Source organism: Panulirus ornatus, chromosome 39 (assembly GCF_036320965.1).
Source record: "Panulirus ornatus isolate Po-2019 chromosome 39, ASM3632096v1, whole genome shotgun sequence".
Classification (NCBI taxonomy): Eukaryota; Metazoa; Arthropoda; class Malacostraca; order Decapoda; family Palinuridae; genus Panulirus; species Panulirus ornatus.
This window is the reverse complement of record NC_092262.1, coordinates 7453865-7471948: the sequence shown is the minus strand read 5'-3', so window position 1 is coordinate 7471948 and position 18084 is coordinate 7453865. Positions and strand designations below refer to the sequence as shown.

The following is an 18084-nucleotide window of genomic DNA, read 5'->3' as shown; positions in this document are numbered from 1 at the left end:
GGTGCAAGTTATTTCTTCTGCCACCTTTTGCAGAAGAAATGATTTATTTACTCCACATATCCGTATACCTTAGTTCTTTACTGTTAAGCTCTTCTATTCCCAAATAAGCTGTGTAAGTCATCCATATTTACTGCAGAAGTTAGTGACTGAGTCTGGAAGAGTGTGTGAAAACAGCAAGTTGAGTGTAAATGTGAATAAATGCAAGTTTATTAGGTGTAAAAGAATGGAGAGACAGGTTAGTTGGGATGAACTGAAAGAGAGAAAAAATGGAAAGTGAAGTGTTTTAGATACCTTGTAGTGGACATGGCAATAAATGGAACCATGGAAGCAGAAGTGAATCGTAGGGTGGGGGAGGGATTGAAAGTTTTGATAATAGTGAAGAATGTGTGGAAAGATAGTGTTCTTTGGGAGGCCCAAAATGGGTATGTTTGAAGGTATAGTAGTCCCAACAATATTATATAAATGCAAAGCATGGACTGTAGATAAGGTTATGTGGAGGAAGGTGGATCTGTTGGAAATGAAATGTTTGAGGACTGTGTGTAGTGTGAGGTGTTTTGATTAAGTAATAATAGTGCGAGAGGTATTGTAATAAGATTATGGTTGTGAGAGCTGAAAAGGGTGTGCTGGAATGGTTTGGAAAAATGGTGAGAATGAGGGACGAATGGTTGACAGAGAGGATATACGAGTCAGAATTGGAGGGAACAAGGAGAATGAGAGACCAAATTGGAGGTGGAAGATTGGAGTGAAAAATATTTTGAGCGATATGGGCCTGAATGTACTGGAGGGTGAAAGGTTCACACAGAATGGAATGAATTGGTATGATGTAGTGTACTGGAGTCAACATGCTGTCAGTGCAGTGAACCAGGGCATTTGAAGCATTTGGTTTAAACTATGGAAGGGTGTGTGGGGGCATGTTTGTGGACAGGGAGCTGTGGTTTCAATGCATTACATATAAGTAGAGATTGGATGTGAGCAGGTGTGGCCTTTCTTCACCTGCTCCTGGTGCTTCCTCACTAATGCAGGAGACAGCAATCCAAGTATTAAAAAAAAGATAATTGAAGATGTATGAATGAAAGCATTTTAATTTGGTCTTGCTACGTAGGATACATAACAAATAATGGGATTCTTTTCATAAAGGACTGCAAAGGAATCAAATGGCAAGAGATTAGTTCAGTGAGGGGAGAAAAGCATAGACATAATTTAAAGTATATGTGCATGTGTATACATGTATATGTCTGTGTATGTATGTATATATTATATTTCCCATGCCCTGGTTCAGTCCATTGAGAGCATGTTGACCCAGTATACCACATTGTTCTAGTTCTCTCTCTTCCTTGCACGCTTCTCACCCTCCTGTATGTTGAGGCCCAGATTGCTCAAAATCTTTCACTCCATCCTTCCATCTCGAATTTGGTCTCCTGCTTCTCCTTGTTCCCTCCACCTCTGACACACACATTATCAATCTTTCCTCACTCATTCTCTGTTTCCAAACAATTTCAACACACACACACTTCTGCTCTCTCAACCACACTCTTTATTTCCACACCTCTCTCTCACCCGTTCATTACTTGCTCGGTCAAACCACCTTACACCACACATTGTCCTCAAACATTTCTTTTCCAACACATCCACCCTCCTCTGTACAACCCCATCTATAGCCCATGCCTTGCAACCATATAACATTGTTGGAACTACTGTTTCTTTAAACATACCATTTTTGTTACCTGAGATCATGTTCTTTCCTTCCACACATACTTCATATATATAATGATTATTTTGAAAGCTTATTATTGAACAAATTGAATATCCAGTTTGTTATTGTTCATAAGGTGTGCTTGATGAGCTTGGTGGCAGTGATTGGGACCCGTTTGGACCTCTATTCGCTCTTCTATGCTGGATGGCTTTGTTATTTCTACAATCGACAACGGAAGGACATTTCACGTGTATGGAAAGCCTTTGTCATTTTCATTACTGTGTTGATACCCATCCAGTACCTAATGTGTGTTGGCATCCCACCTAGCATTTGTACAGGTATTTTGTTCCAGCTGTTTTATGTAAGTGAATACTTAATTTTGTTCCTTTAACAGCCAAAATATATCTTTTATACTGTTTTGTATTTGCTTTAGATTTGTAGAAATTAGATATATTGCATGGAAGAAAGGTATGCTCTAAAATCAGTGTGTATGGTCTTCCATTGTTTTGCTGTCATCAGACAGCGTGATGCTGTGACAAATTAGGTAACTGAAGAAAGTACAAATATTTCCAAGTCTGGGGTGTGATGAATGAAATGTACATCATTCGGTAAATAAAGAAGTTTTCCCAATCATCTGGTAGAATTAGTGAGTACAGTAAGTTCTGTATTATTTAAGAATGGGTTTTGCCTATCTCATTCAAAATTTGTCCCCATGGTGAAAGGGTCATTCCAGGCAAGGTGTAGAGGGCATATATTTCTTGTCTTCAGTTTCATCCTTGTTATCATGTCGGGCAGCTTCCAATCTTTTGTGCTACTTAAAGTTTGTGGTCTTTTGAAATTAAATGCGTAGATGATGGTTGTATTATATTGCACAATGTGGATCAGGGTATGCAATCTTCATTTTTCACTATATGCAGCCAGTAGTTTTTTATACATGGACAGGAGTATGATATACTAAAGTATTTCGTGGATAGCAAGCTTGAGGAGTTGACAGTTTTATGTAATTGCATTTGAGGTGAACAAGAAATGGAGGTAGGTGGGAGGGAAAGACTTGGGGGAAAGATTGATTTTCATTGGCCATTATTTATTATACTTTACATGGTATTTGAACATTTGCATTTTCTAAGGAGCTTCTTAATATGCTATTTAAATTATGTACTGTATAGTTCTGCATTTTTAATAGCTCATATCGTATTTTAATCCTTGAATTATTTTTGTGGGTATTGTTCATTATTTAAGGAAGTTAGGTCTAATAGCACTCATTCTTTTGTTTCTTTAAACATGTTACTCTCATGCCATTTTGAAAATGAGTAACTTCGCAAATCAACACGATAGTTACTTTTAAGTTCTCTGTGTATTCCTTCTAATGAAAGCAGATAGTCTGATATTTGGTTCCCAGCCAGATTGGTTGTCTTATGTTCTGTTGTGTATCAGAATTCTGCTTACCCCTTTTGTTAGGTCATGCCAGAGTTCCCCATGGGATTTTAAGTAGGATAGGATTTTGTCCCTTGCAACACAGGGATGCATTAAACACAATTATTTGGGATAGGGGAGAAAGAATACTTCCCACGTATTCCCTGCGTGTCGTAGAAGGCGACTAAAAGGGAAGGGAGCGGGGGGCTGGAAATCCTCCCCTCTCAATTTTTTTTTTTTTAATTTTCCAAAAGAAGGAACAGAGAAGGGGGCCAGGTGAGGATATTCCCTCAATGGCCCAGCTCTCTGTTCTTAACGCTACCTCGCTAACGCGGGAAATGACGAATAGTTTGAAAAAAAAAAAAAAAAAAATTGGGATGGGAGTAGAACAAATTACGATCATTGAAACTCTCGATGCTTAACGTTTTATGTTCATGTAGCCAAAGAACACACAATACTGTTATGCTCTTTCATAAAACTTAAGAAGTGTAACACTCAAATATGTAAACTAGCTATGTAATGCTTCTGCATTGTAGATTGCTGTGTAAAAATCTGGTTTTATGTAACATGGTGTGTATGGGTTTTGCAAAAGTCTGTGTGATATTTTTATTAAAAAAGATTTGGGCTTGAAAGGTGAAAAATAATTTTTATTGCTATTTAGTCTGAATTTTGACCTTATGGCCTCCAAAAATATTGGTGCAAGAGCGCGTCTCATGAACTGGAAGAATGCGAGCAGGTGTGAATATGTACATGTGTATATATGTCTATGTATATGTGTGTGTTATGTATGTGTATGTGCGTTTGTGGGTGTTTAGTTTTTTTTTTTTTTTTTTTTTTTTTTTTTTTTTTTTTTTTTTATACTTTGTCGCTGTCTCCCGCGTTTGCGAGGTAGCGCAAGGAAACAGACGAAAGAAATGGCCCAACCCCCCCCCCCATACACATGTACATACACACGTCCACACACGCAAATATACATACCTACACAGCTTTCCATGGTTTACCCCAGACGCTTCACATGCCTTGCTTCAATCCACTGACAGCACGTCAAGCCCTGTATACCACATGACTCCAATTCACTCTATTTCTTGCCCTCCTTTCACCCTCCTGCATGTTCAGGCCCCGATCACACAAAATCTTTTTCACTCCATCTTTCCATCTCCAATTTGGTCTCCCTCTTCTCCTCGTTCCCTCCACCTCCGACACATATATCCTCTTGGTCAATCTCTCCTCACTCATTCTCTCCATGTGCCCAAACCATTTCAAAACACCCTCTTCTGCTCTCTCAACCACGCTCTTTTTATTTCCACACATCTCTCTTACCCTTACGTTACTTACTCGATCAAACCACCTCACACCACACATTGTCCTCAAACATCTCATTTCCAGCACATCCATCCTCCTGCGCACATCTCTATCCATAGCCCACGCCTCGCAACCATACAGCATTGTTGGAACCACTATTCCCTCAAACATACCCATTTTTGCTTTCCGAGATAATGTTCTCGACTTCCACACATTTTTCAAGGCTCCCAAAATTTTCGCCCCCTCCCCCACCCTATGATCCACTTCCGCTTCCATGGTTCCATCCGCTGACAGATCCACTCCCAGATATCTAAAACACTTCACTTCCTCCAGTTTTTCTCCATTCAAACTCACCTCCCAATTGACTTGACCCTCACCCCTACTGTACCTAATAACCTTGCTCTTATTCACATTTACTCTCAACTTTCTTCTTCCACACACTTTACCAAACTCAGTCACCAGCTTCTGCAGTTTCTCACATGAATCAGCCACCAGCGCTGTATCATCAGCGAACAACAATTGACTCACTTCCCAAGCTCTCTCATCCCCAACAGACTTCATACTTGCCCCTCTTTCCAGGACTCTTGCATTTACCTCCCTTACAACCCCATCCATAAACAAATTAAACAACCATGGAGACATCACACACCCCTGCCGCAAACCTACATTCACTGAGAACCAATCACTTTCCTCTCTTCCTACACGTACACATGCCTTACATCCTCGATAAAAACTTTTCACTGCTTCTAACAACTTGCCTCCCACACCATATATTCTTAATACCTTCCACAGAGCATCTCTATCAACTCTATCATATGCCTTCTCCAGATCCATAAATGCTACATACAAATCCATTTGCTTTTCTAAGTATTTCTCACATACATTCTTCAAAGCAAACACCTGATCCACACATCCTCTACCACTTCTGAAACCGCACTGCTCTTCCCCAATCTGATGCTCTGTACATGCCTTCACCCTCTCAATCAATACCCTCCCATATAATTTACCAGGAAAGTTGATGGAGAGAGGTGGGTGATTATTGGTGCATATGCACCTGGGCATGAGAAGAAAGATCATGAGAGGCAAGTGTTTTGGGAGCAGCTAAATGAGTGTGTTAGCGGTTTTGATGCACGAGACCGGGTTATAGTGATGGGTGATTTGAATGCAAAGGTGAGTAATGTGGCAGTTGAGGGAATAATTGGTATGCATGGGGTGTTCAGTGTTGTAAATGGAAATGGTGAAGAGCTTGTAGATTTATGTGCTGAAAAAGGACTGATGATTGGGAATACCTGGTTTAAAAAGCGAGATATACATAAGTATACTTATGTAAGTAGGAGAGATGGCCAGAGAGCGTTATTGGATTACGTGTTAATTGACAGGCGTGCGAAAGAGAGACTTTTGGATGTTAATGTGCTGAGAGGTGCAACTGGAGGGATGTCTGATCATTATCTTGTGGAGGCTAAGGTGAAGATTAGTATGGGTTTTCAGAAAAGAGGAGTGAATGTTGGGGTGAAGAAGGTGGTGAGAGTAAGTGAGCTTGGGAAGGAGACCTGTGTGGGGAAGTACCAGGAGAGACTGTGTACAGAATGGAAAAAGGTGAGAACAATGGAAGTAAGGGGAGTCGGGGAGGAATGGGATGTATTTAGGGAATCAGTGATGGATTGTGCAAAAGATGCTTGTGGCATGAGAAGAGTGGGAGGTGGGCTGTTTAGAAAGGGTAGTGAGTGGTGGGATGAAGAAGTAAGAGTATTAGTGAAAGAGAAGAGAGAGGCATTTGGACGATTTTTGCAGGGAAAAAATGCAATTGAGTGGGAGAAGTATAAAAGAAAGAGACAGGAGGTCAAGAGAAAGGTGCAAGAGGTGAAAAAAAGGGCAAATGAGAGTTGGGGTGAGAGACTATCAGTAAATTTTAGGGAGAATAAAAAGATGTTCTGGAAGGAGGTAAATAGGGTGCGTAAGACAAGGGAGCAAATGGGAACTTCAGTGAAGGGCGTAAATGGGGAGGTGATAACAAGTAGCGGTGATGTGAGAAGGAGATGGAATGAGTATTTTGAAGGTTTGTTGAATGTGTCTGATGACAGAGTGGCAGATATAGGGTGTTTTGGTCGAGGTGGTGTGCAAAGTGAGAGGGTTAGGGAAAATGATTTGGTAAACAGAGAAGAGGTAGTAAAAGCTTTGCGGAAGATGAAAGCCGGCAAGGCAGCAGGTTTGGATGGTATTGCAGTGGAATTTATTAAGAAAGGGGGTGACTGTATTGTTGACTGGTTGGTAAGGTTATTTAATGTATGTATGACTCATGGTGAGGTGCCTGAGGATTGGCGGAAAGCGTGCATAGTGCCATTGTACAAAGGCAAAGGGGATAAGAGTGAGTGCTCAAATTACAGAGGTATAAGTTTAGTTATGTATATATGTGTATATGAGTGGATGGTCCATTCTTCGTCTGTTTCCAGGCACTACCTCATTGATGTGGGAAACCGGTTAAGTATAATATGTATATTTATTTGTTTATATTTATTATACTTTGTCACTGTCTCCTGTGTTAGCAAGGTAGCACAAGGAAACAGACGAAAGAATGGCCCAACCCACCCACATACACATGTATATACATAAACGCATGCACATATACATATAAGTGGATGTGAAAAATGTGTGTGTGAATGTAAGCTTACCATAAGTTTATGATTGCTGGTAGAATGAGTTGTCAAAACCAAGATAATTTTTATATATGGTGGAAATGTTTTTGTTGAATATCAGTTAATGTGGTAGATTTCTTCTCATAGTCTGTAAGAACTGTATCACAGTAAAGACTTAAATAATTTCATTGAGTAATGTTTTTAGTTTTCCACATGAGTAAAAGACTTCTCGAGGGATGTAATAAGCTGTCGTTAATCATAATTACTGATTTAAGCATCAAAAACTATTTGTCCTAACCCTTTTTACTAGGGAGTAAGAAGAAGTAATTTTTTGGATCTGGCTTGTGTTGGTTCTGTTTAGGGGTGGGATCAGGGGTAATGCTTAAAAAAAAGGGAGGGGGAATCCTTCATACAGCACCTTGTTGCCCATTATGTTCCACAGGTGGCGTGTAAGTTTTGGAAACTCTTGAATTAGCCAATCCACTTCTTGCCGGATGTTATCATAACATTGATTTTAGAGAGTTTAAACTTTGAATGGGAGTATTTACATTATATGTAATTAATGTTAATATGTGACTGCCATCTTATTGGTAAGTGATTATGCATTAGGTTTATATCTGCTGATATGAAAATATCTGAAGCTTTTGAAACTTAGTTTTTAGATGAAAAAGTATCCATACTTTGCTCACCTAATTATGAATGAGAAGTTAAGAGTATGACATCATTAATCATGATGGTATGCCTAATGAAATTTTTTTTTGGTTTAATTGAATATGTGATCTTGATATGAGTCATGAATAGTTAATCTAAGTCAGGACTTAACAGTAATTCCTGCCATGGTTATGGTTTTCATCTTCTAGACTACCCATGGGCTGGGGAGATGGACTTGGAACTTCGGGAATGGCTCTTCTTCCCAGATTTTGTGAAGCCCCCAGAGCCATACAAGATTGTCAGTAAGTTGTGTGCAAATTGAAGTCTGCAAAGTTTTTACTACATTCCAAATGCTCTCTTAAATGAAATGCATTAAAGTGAATCGTATTAAATTGAATCCTAATGTAATTTTGTGGGTTAGTCCTAAGAACCCCAGTTTCATTATGATTGTATATGCTGGATTCTCTTGATTGATAAGTGAATATGATTTACAGGTGCATGAGAAACTGTTGATCTTTGCTGGAGGATTTTGTTTTTTTATTTTTTCCAGATATTGTAGCAGAAGACGGTGTGTTGAAATGGTTTGGGCATATGGCGAGAATGAGTGAGGAAAGGTTGACGAAGAGGATACATGTTTCCATGAATGTGTCTGCTAATTAAGCATTTTTTTTTTTTTTTATGACATTCTCAACATTTAGGCAGGAGCTTTAGGTAGTAGTAGTCAGGAAGAACATTAGGTATGAGCCTCTGCAAATGCTGCACTCCTGAAATTACCCTCTGCTAGTAGCCTGTTGTGGGTGAGGCACTGGAGTTCTTTAGTTTTGGAAACTATTGTCATAGTCACCCCCTTAAGGGAGTGTCTGGTGGGAACAGGCATTAGAGGTATTAGTAGATACAGATAGTTCTCAACTAGTCAAACAATTCTCTTCTTAGATTACCAATAAGCTGACCAAAGTTCATAGCAAGGGTAGAACCAAACTCAAAACTTCTATGGGTGCAGTGGTTAGTGTTCCAGACCATGACACATTCACAGGCTTCCCATAGTAAAGCGCTTAGGTTCAAGTCTTGGTTGCGGCAGTCAGTCCACAGTCAACGCAGATGTTCATCCACCGGTATCTGTCTACATCTGATGCCCTTTCTCTCCAGGAACTCCCTCAAGGGAGTGACCATGGCAAAAGTCTCCATAACTGGTGAACTCCAGTGCTGCTGCTTACCCTTTAGTGCCTCACTCTTAACAGGCCACTTGCAGCGAGTAGCTCTAGGGCAGTGTTTTCAGAGGCTCCAGGGTTGAAAACTCTACTGTACATGGCAGCAGAGGAGTGCTGTGAAATAAGTGGTGCGTATATACTGTGAGTGTTGTGTGCTTGATCTCTCTTATGGCAGACTTCATTGTTAGTGCTCTTAGGTTTATCTTTCTAAGCATTGAGACACTTTATAACCATTGTTTTTATACATTTTAGAACTGTTTATAATCATTGTTTCTATACAGTTTGAAACAAAGCATTCCGTATTTCATGTCATTATCTGTCTCTTACAGCTGATTTCTGCTTGCTGATATTAGCTGTGTGTCAGCAGCGTGTTTTTGAAATAGAGTTTGCTGATGGGGCGGAATCGTATGAAGGTGGCAGTAACCGAGAGATTGTACATGAAGACCCAGCTTCCCTGGTTAACCCCATCCCTGACTTTGTCACTTATTCCAGGTATGCTATGCACTGGAAGGTGCTTATAAAATGTAGATGAATTTTTATAAATGCTTTATTCTTTTACCAGTTGTGTTTGGTATATTAAGAATGTCACAACTCATGATCAAGTACATTCTCAAAGTACTTGACAGATTTATTATGACTTTCAGCTGAAATGAAGAAATAGAAAAGCAAGGAACACTAGAATCCATGATCTGAAAGTATCTGATCCATAGGTCAAAATGTTTAGAAGTATAATCTTCAATGTTTGTCATCGGTAGAAATTCCATATTGATCAGAAGTTGCTCGTTTACTCTAAGGAACTTTGCTGGATAACTTATTACATCAACTTTGTAGTCTTTGTGATGCGTTAAACTTTTTTTAAGCTGTTCTTCATCCCTCGCTAATGGAAAGAATGAGTAGAAACAGTTGAACAAAGAGGATATATGTCAGAAGTGGAGGTAACAAGGCGAACAGGGAGACCACATTGAAGATGGAAGGATGAAGGGGAAAAGATTTTGAGTGATTTGGGCCTGAACATGCAGGAGGATGACAGGTGTGCATTGGATAGAGTGAATTGGAATGATGTGGCATACCAGGGTCAACATGCTGTTAGTGGACTGAACCAGGGCATGTGAAGCACCTGGGTTAAACCATGGAAATGTTTTAGGGGCCCTGTTGTGGATTGGGAGTGTTGGTTTTGATGTATTACACATAAAGGCTAGAGAATGGATGCAAGTGGGTGTGGCCTTTCTGTCTGTTCCTGGCGCTACCTTGCGATTTCTTGTGACAGCTAGAGACCGAGTGTGAACGAATGTGGCATTTTTGTTTTCCTGGTGCTACCTCATTGAAGTAGGGGGTAGCAAGGTTGTTTCCTGTGGGGCAGGGTAACAACAGGAATGGATGAAGGCAAGCAAAGTATGAATATGTACATAGGTATATGTCTGTGTATGTATATGTGCGTATATGGGCATTTGTTATGTTTGTATATCCATTCTTTCTTTCGTGGCTCTACCTCACTGACATGGGAAACGGCAGTTGTGTAAAAATAATACATAAGCGTACATTTTTTCTTTTCAGAAATGAATATTTTGAATCCTGTTAATGATAGCTACGGGGCATAGATATCAGCGGTTAATGAATGAATGAGGGTGAATTGATGCTTTGCATTACCATTACTCTATGCCATGATGTTTTAGGCAGAGGCAGTTTATTGTATTGTTAGTTCCTTGAAGGAGAATGTTGGCTTCATGCTCTATGGTTCTTAAAGAGGGTGTTATGGTGTGAAGCACCCCATATCATTGTGTAGAATACTTTTTTAACCAGCTACCAAGGAAATGCTCTTGTAGACACTCAGAGCTCAATCTACATTCCAGAAATAATGTTTCATCCTTTAAAGCCTACATTTTTTGTCCATATATAGCTGCACATTTGAAAAAATTAAGCATTAATTAGACTTGATATTTTGTATGGTATTATTTTTATGCAACTTTTTTTTTCTGTAAATATCTTTAGAAGCATAAAAGTGGGCATGCTCATTGGCATATAAATGTTTCTACTTAGACAGCTGAAGAAAAATTAATCTTGGTAGTCTCTCTAATGTAGGAAGGGAAGCTGTATTAAGATTTGATTGAAGAAATACTAAAGCTCCATCAGATAAAAGGGATTATCAGAATATGGATCTCAGTCTATAAACAGCCTTTTACCCTTCATTGTATGAACATTTAGTTCTGATGTTGCCTCGTGATTCTTTCCTTTAGGAGTGCAAGTGGTAAAAAGTAAGTACAGCTTAAATTTTTCAGATTATGCTCACCCAGTTTATGTGCATCATCCCTAAAAAAATTTTATAGTCACATTTCTGTTCGTCTTGCTACAAGACCTAGCAAGGCAGAATATGAGATGAATCACTTCAAAATGTTTGATACCTGCCAAGGACAGTACCCTTGAACCCAGCATAAGCATGATGACCAAGAGATGTGTAAAGATGGATCTTGTTGTGGGAAGTGATGTTGAATGTCACTGCAGAGTTAATGTTATTAGTATTTCATTCTCTCATTTAGTTGTCTTTATTTTGGATGTTGATGTATGGACAAAGAACACTTTCCCACAGTGAGTACATCATGGTTTTTAGCTTAGTAAGTAATGAGCCCCACCATGGCAGTGCATATATTTGCATAAAACAGAAGGTCTCTTGAGTGAGCATACCCAATTGTTTTGCAGTTGACAGCATAGTTGTTAAGAATTCTTTCTTTTGTCAGCATATCCCCTTTATCTTAAGTGTCAAACATACTACATACCTTGTGCAACTTAGAGAATTGACATAGATTTATATTCCCAAATTAACAGAATTCATCATATGAAATACCGTAACATTTCTCCATACTCTCAAACTTTGCTCTGCTTTTTGATCTTGAGGAATTTCTCCTTAGCTTTTCCAGTCTGTCTGCACTTATCTTACTGATTTTTATTTTTTCTTCAATTTCTCCACTTGTCCAACTTTGATATCTCCATGTTTTTCCCTTACCTTAAATCAAACCTCCCTCCCTGATATAAGTCAGGATGGATGTGCTGATGGAACCACTCAGAAATGTCCTTTTTATATAGATGCTATTCTCAGATGGTTACTAGTATCATGCACTGTACTGCTTTGTCACTTTCACAGAATGGTCAACAGATACATTATGTAGATGTGTAATTAAACACTGCTTTGGCTTTATGCTTCTTTCCTCTAGATTTGATCTGACAGCTTTTACCATCCCATTAACTTGAAATCAGAATTCATGTTTTTGGAATGATAGGTTGTTTTGGTCCATTGCACATGACAGCTCGAGAATGGATATGAATGGACGTGGCCTTTCTTTGACTGTTCCTGGTGCTACCTTGCTAACATGGGAAGTGGCTATAAAGTTTGAAAAAAAAAAGGTTGCTCTATCTCACACAGCTTAGTTCTATCTTTATTTTCACTGGGAAGCACCATGTTTGATTAAATGTTGCTATGTCCTCCTTATAAAGACATGGATATTTATTGATGAACCAAAAGTTTTATGTGATAATTTTCTCCTTCGTAATCTTATCTCTTGTTTGAGCATTAAACATATAGATTTCAGAAATAAGATCCTTACTCCAAATCTATACAATGATTTCTTGGTATTGCACTTCATCCTTTCACCTTTATTACATTACAGATGTTTTACTTGTATTCAGGAAAATTCCAATGAGTAGGAAAAGTTTTATGTTCTGTGTTTGAAAAGAATATTTTTCTTCCACATAGCTGTCATTTTTGTTACCTCGCTTGATAACACAATCTTGTGGTTACGGGTTAGTTTTTTGGTAAGCACAAAAGGGGGAAAAGAAATTTAAAAATGAAAGTGTCTTCTTGTCTTGTTGGGTTTTGTGGTTGTTATTGCCTTCATTTCAGTCTTTCTATATGACTGTTCTCTTTGGGAAATCCTTCAAGGATGTAGCCACGGCAAAAGAGTTTCCATACGGCGCTTCTTAACCTTAAGTGCCTCACCATTATTGGGCCACTGGCAGAGGGCAATTCTAGTGCAGTGTTCTCAAAGGTTTCTACGAACTACTACTACCTAATGTCTCCCTAATGTTCTTGCCTGATGTTTCATTTCACATTTTCTGTTATGCCCAAAGTAGATTGTAAGTTCAATATTGGTAACAGGTGGCAATGGAGGAAGGATATATATGTTGGAATGGTGTGATTTGTGCTCTAAAGACTACTCAAGACTAGTGCTGTAATTTTTTAATTTGATTTCTAGCTTAAGTATTTGAAGAATAATAAGAACACCTGCAGTCTTCCTGGTTGTTATTTTTGCATTAAACATCTTACTTTTTGCAAGTATTAGTTACCTCATTTGATTGAATTGATGTATTAGAATTCGTGTTAGTGTTGAATGAAGACACAATTAGAGGGGAATTGAAAAAACTGAAACATGATTGTCCTACTTGTTTTCATGTAATTACTTGATTGCCCATGTATATGATTCCTTATTCATGACCCTTTTGACACGTCTGAATAGATGAAGCACAGACACAAGTCTCGGATCTCTACCAGGCCATACATCTTCTTCAGGAACTACTTGGATATGGTGAAGGTGGTGGTTTTCTTCACATCATACTGGATCACTCTAGCTGTCATGTTCCTGGGAGGCACTAATCGTGTCACCCTTTTTGCGATGGGTTATGTCCTAGGGGCCTTCATCTTCCTGTGGCAAGGAAATGAATTCTACATAAGACCACTCACCACAATCCTTAGACTGTGAGTATAAAAGATATTTTATGGACGGGCTAACCTTAGTTGGCTATGGAGACTCGTGTACATACCAAAATAGATTACCCTCTTGTGTGTTAATATTTTCTTTTCTTTCAGCATTGTTTTAATATGTTGGCAAAAGTATATGTGCTTTAGGCAGGAAATTGTGATTGCAAAAGTATTCCTGAAAACTGAAAAGTATATTTTTTGATGAACAAGTAATGGGGTAAAATATGCAGTAACCCCACAACTTTGCTTAGTTTTTCACTATTGGTTCAAGCCAACTGCTGGTCTTAAAAAGTTCCATAAATGGTCCACCAGGAATGGTTAAGGAGTGATAGACTACTACTTTACAATAAAAGGCATAACATTACTTTCAAGCTGTATTTCATTGTAGATGATCTCGGTACACATTGTTCTTCAGAAGACAAATTGTTGTTCTGTGCTGAGTTTAAGAACACACTTGTGGGCTCCTTGCTAGTTCTCTCCATGAAATGAATTCTCCTGGATCAAAGACCCATGCTTTGCTTTAACTGATTACCCCCTTACCCTCCTTGTTTGTGGTGATGCAATGATGCCTTAATTGGACTGAGAACAATTGAATTGATAATGATGCAAAAGTAGAAATTTTAAACATTTTAGGTTGCATTTGATACAGGCTTGTGAATTTGGAGCCAAAAAATTGAAAAGATTGTCTGAGAAACTGTGGATAATGATAATGTGGTGATAACTAAAAATTCAGTGATGTGTTTCCGAGAATGTCTGTGATTAATACGTGGGCTGTAGTTAAGGCTATGCAGAGGAGAGTGGACATTTTTGGGAATGCTTTTAGAAGTTATGTGGTGTGAGGTGGTTTGATTGAGTAAGTAAGGAAAGGGTCAGAGAGATGTGTGGTAATAAAAAGAATGTAGTTGAGGGAATAGAACAGGGTGTGCTGAAATGGTTTAGATGTTTGAGAGAATAAGTGAGGAAAGGATGACAAAGAGGATATACGTTTCAAAAGTGGAGGGAATAAGGAGAACCAGGAAACCAAATTGGAGATGGAAGGATGGAATGAAAAAGATTTTGAGTTATCGAGCACTGAACATGCAAGAGGGTGAAAGGTGTGCACAGAATAAAGTAAATTGGAAGGATTTGGTGTACAAGGGGTCAGCTTGCCATCAGTGGACTGAACCAGGGCATGTGAAATGTCCAGGATAAATCATGGAAAGGCCTGTGGGGTCTGAATGTGGATAGGGAGTTGTGGTTTCAGTGCCTTACACATGACAGCTAGAGGATAAGCGTGAGTGGATATGGACTTTTTTCGTTTGTTTTTTGTTGCTACCTTGCTGATGCAGGTGGTATTATTTGAGATTTTTTCCTCAAAGGCTTGTCCATCTTTTCTGGATGGTACCTTGTTCCTGTGGGAAATGTCGAACAAGTATGAAAGAAGGAAGAATGTATCACTGGGAGTTTAGTCTTGTCAAGAAATTCTCACCCTAAAGGAGTCTATATTTCCCTGCTGCTGGAAGTAGTACTGCCTCTGGCAGTAAAATCCTTGAGAAAAGTCCGAAGTAATACCAGGACTCTTTCAAAGAAACTGGTCTGGTAATAATAATTGAGAAATAAGGGGGATTTACAGAAAATAGAAACATTTTGTTGCAAGAATTAAGTTGCCTTTTTGTCCTATATTGATATATCTGTGGCATTGTTTATTCTTAGATATTTGAGTGCATAGGAACAATTATTTCCACACTGATAAGAGAGCCTGTTTCTCAATCTCAGGAATTCTCTCTAAAATGCCAAGCAGAAAAGGAGTGTTGCAAATGCTGAAATGTGTATAAAAGCTTCATTGTGGGTTATTATGAGGTGTTAATTAGCAATATGAGAAAAAATCTCAAGTATGAGAAATTTTGTAGCATTTTTACTTATTCCATTGGTGCTTGAAATGCTGATCTTGTAGCTTAAGAATAATAGTTTGTGATTTTTTTTTTATATGTTCGTCGCAAGCATGAACATTAAACTGCCAAAATATGATTAAAAAGGTATTTTGCTCTATGTTCAGAGCTTCTCATAACTATTGCTCTAAATATAGTACCTTTTAAGATAGGTGGGGCTTTTTTTATAGGTTTCATGTACAAAATACTGCTAATCATGATTTCTCATCCTTAACAGCTGGAATTACTTGCTTGGATACAATGTTGGTGTCATCGTAGTAAAGACTTTCTTGCAGCTGCTAGGATGTGTTTACTTGAAGCCTCTTTCTGTCCATGTATGCTGGTTGGTCCAGCTCTTTGGTATAGCATGTGTCAAGAAATTTGGAGATGAATCTGATGAAGAGATTGTAGCAGGTAAATTACAATTTTTATTGCATTGAGAGTATGGTTGGAAAATTTTACTGAACTGTTTTATATTGGCAAAAGTCCATCAAGCCTTTTTATCAATTAACATACTGTTAGTGTAAGTTTCAAATACACATTCTGTAGTCAAGGTTTCCTAAAGGTTATTCTGTTGATAAATGGATTTGTATGTAGCATTTATGGATCTGGAGAAGGCATATGATAGAGTTGATAGAGATGCTCTGTGGAAGGTATTAAGAATATATGGTGTGGGAGGCAAGTTGTTAGAAGCAGTGAAAAGTTTTTATCGAGGATGTAAGGCATGTGTACGTGTAGGAAGAGAGGAAAATGATTGGTTCTCAGTGAATGTAGGTTTGCGGCAGGGGTTTGTGATGTCATGGTTGTTTAATTTGTTTATGGATGGGGTTGTTAGGGAGGTGAATGCAAGAGTTTTGGAAAGGGGCAAGTATGAAGTCTGTTGGGGAGGAGAGAGCTTGGGAAGTGAGTCAGTTGTTGTTCGCTGATGATACAGCGCTGGTGGCTGATTCATGTGAGAAACTGCAGAAGCTGGTGACTGAGTTTGGTAAAGTGTGTGAAAGAAGAAAGTTAAGAGTAAATGTGAATAAGAGCAAGGTTATTAGGTACAGTAGGGTTGAGGGTCAAGTCAATTGGGAGGTGAGTTTGAATGGAGAAAAACTGGAGGAAGTGAAGTGTTTTAGATATCTGGGAGTGGATCTGGCAGCGGATGGAACCATGGAAGCGGAAGTGGATCATAGGGTGGGGGATGGGGCGAAAATTCTGGGAGCCTTGAAGAATGTGTGGAAGTCGAGAACATTATTTCGGAAGGCAAAAATGGGTATGTTTGAAGGAATAGTGGTTCCAACAATGTTGTATGGTTGCGAGGCGTGGGCTATGGATAGAGTTGTGCGCAGGAGGATGGATGTGCTGGAAATGAGATGTTTGAGGACAATGTGTGGTGTGAGGTGGTTTGATCGAGTAAGTAACGTAAGGGTAAGAGAGATGTGTGGAAATAAAAAGAGCTTGGTTGAGAGAGCAGAAGAGGGTGTTTTGAAATGGTTCGGGCACATGGAGAGAATGAGTGAGGAAAGATTGACCAAGAGAATATATGTGTCGGAGGTGGAGGGAACGAGGAGAAGAGGGAGACCAAATTGGAGGTGGAAAGATGGAGTGAAAAAGATTTTGTGTGATCGGGGCCTGAACATGCAGGAGGGTGAAAGGAGGGCAAGGAATAGAGTGAATTGGAGCGATGTGGTATACCGGGGTTGACGTGCTGTCAGTGGATTGAATCAAGGCATGTGAAGCGTCTGGGGTAAACCATGGAAAGCTGTGTAGGTATGTATATTTGCGTGTGTGGACGTATGTATATACATGTGTATGGGGGTGGGTTGGGCCATTTCTTTCGTCTGTTTCCTTGCGCTACCTCGCAAACGCGGGAGACCGACAAAAAAAAAAAAAAAAAAAAAGATCTTTGGCAGTGCATGATACTTGCTTTGTTTCCAACAATTCACACATTATCCACATGTAATTTAAACCATTAGTATGTTTCATGGAATCCTGCAAGGCTGGGAAAATGTCACATTTATCTAGAAACATATTTCAGATATTTTTGATATACTGTAGATTGCAAAAAAGAATATATATGTTAATAGTAGATTAGTAGTTCCCTGAATTAATTGAATATCTTTTCTATATATGATCATTTCATTCCCAGTTCAGTAGGATGGATCACATTTACACATTCTCCACATCGCTCGCTCTTACTTTTAATTTATGTAATGAACCAGTACCAATTGTGTTTTAAGTTTTTTGTGAACTTTTATACATATAAAAGTGTCTTATATTTTCAGTTTTATGTACTTTAATGCTTCAGCTCAGACAAGATCTCCATTAATCTTTTATAAATATTTGCTTCTGTCTTCAAGACGGCATTGGAAACAAGTGAACAGTGTCCTTGTATGAATGTCTACCTGATGTCATTTGTAGTGTTAAGCTCCTGTCATATAGCTACAGAATAATTGTAACTGAAACACAGTTACTACGTCAATTTGTTTATCTATGTCTCTGATGCTTGTTCCCTCCTGGAACTCATTTAGAGGGATGGCCACAG

General features: G+C 38.8%; 1 protein-coding gene across 7 annotated transcripts in view; it reads left to right on the top strand.

Moving 5' to 3' along the window:
• The window catches only part of Piezo (piezo type mechanosensitive ion channel component), a 168952-nt gene that overhangs the window by 80751 nt on the left and 70117 nt on the right, over positions 1-18084 (top strand). For all 7 annotated transcript variants that reach the window (XR_011715451.1, XM_071684922.1, XM_071684921.1 and 4 more), the window contains 5 exons: positions 1830-2031; positions 7902-7994; positions 9230-9392; positions 13459-13644; positions 15793-15968. Coding sequence is in view for 6 of the 7 variants with exons in the window: in XM_071684922.1 (XP_071541023.1) it covers positions 1830-2031; positions 7902-7994; positions 9230-9392; positions 13459-13644; positions 15793-15968 (820 nt within the window). In the remaining variant the exon portion in view is untranslated. The remainder of the gene's footprint in view (positions 1-1829; positions 2032-7901; positions 7995-9229; positions 9393-13458; positions 13645-15792; positions 15969-18084) is intronic.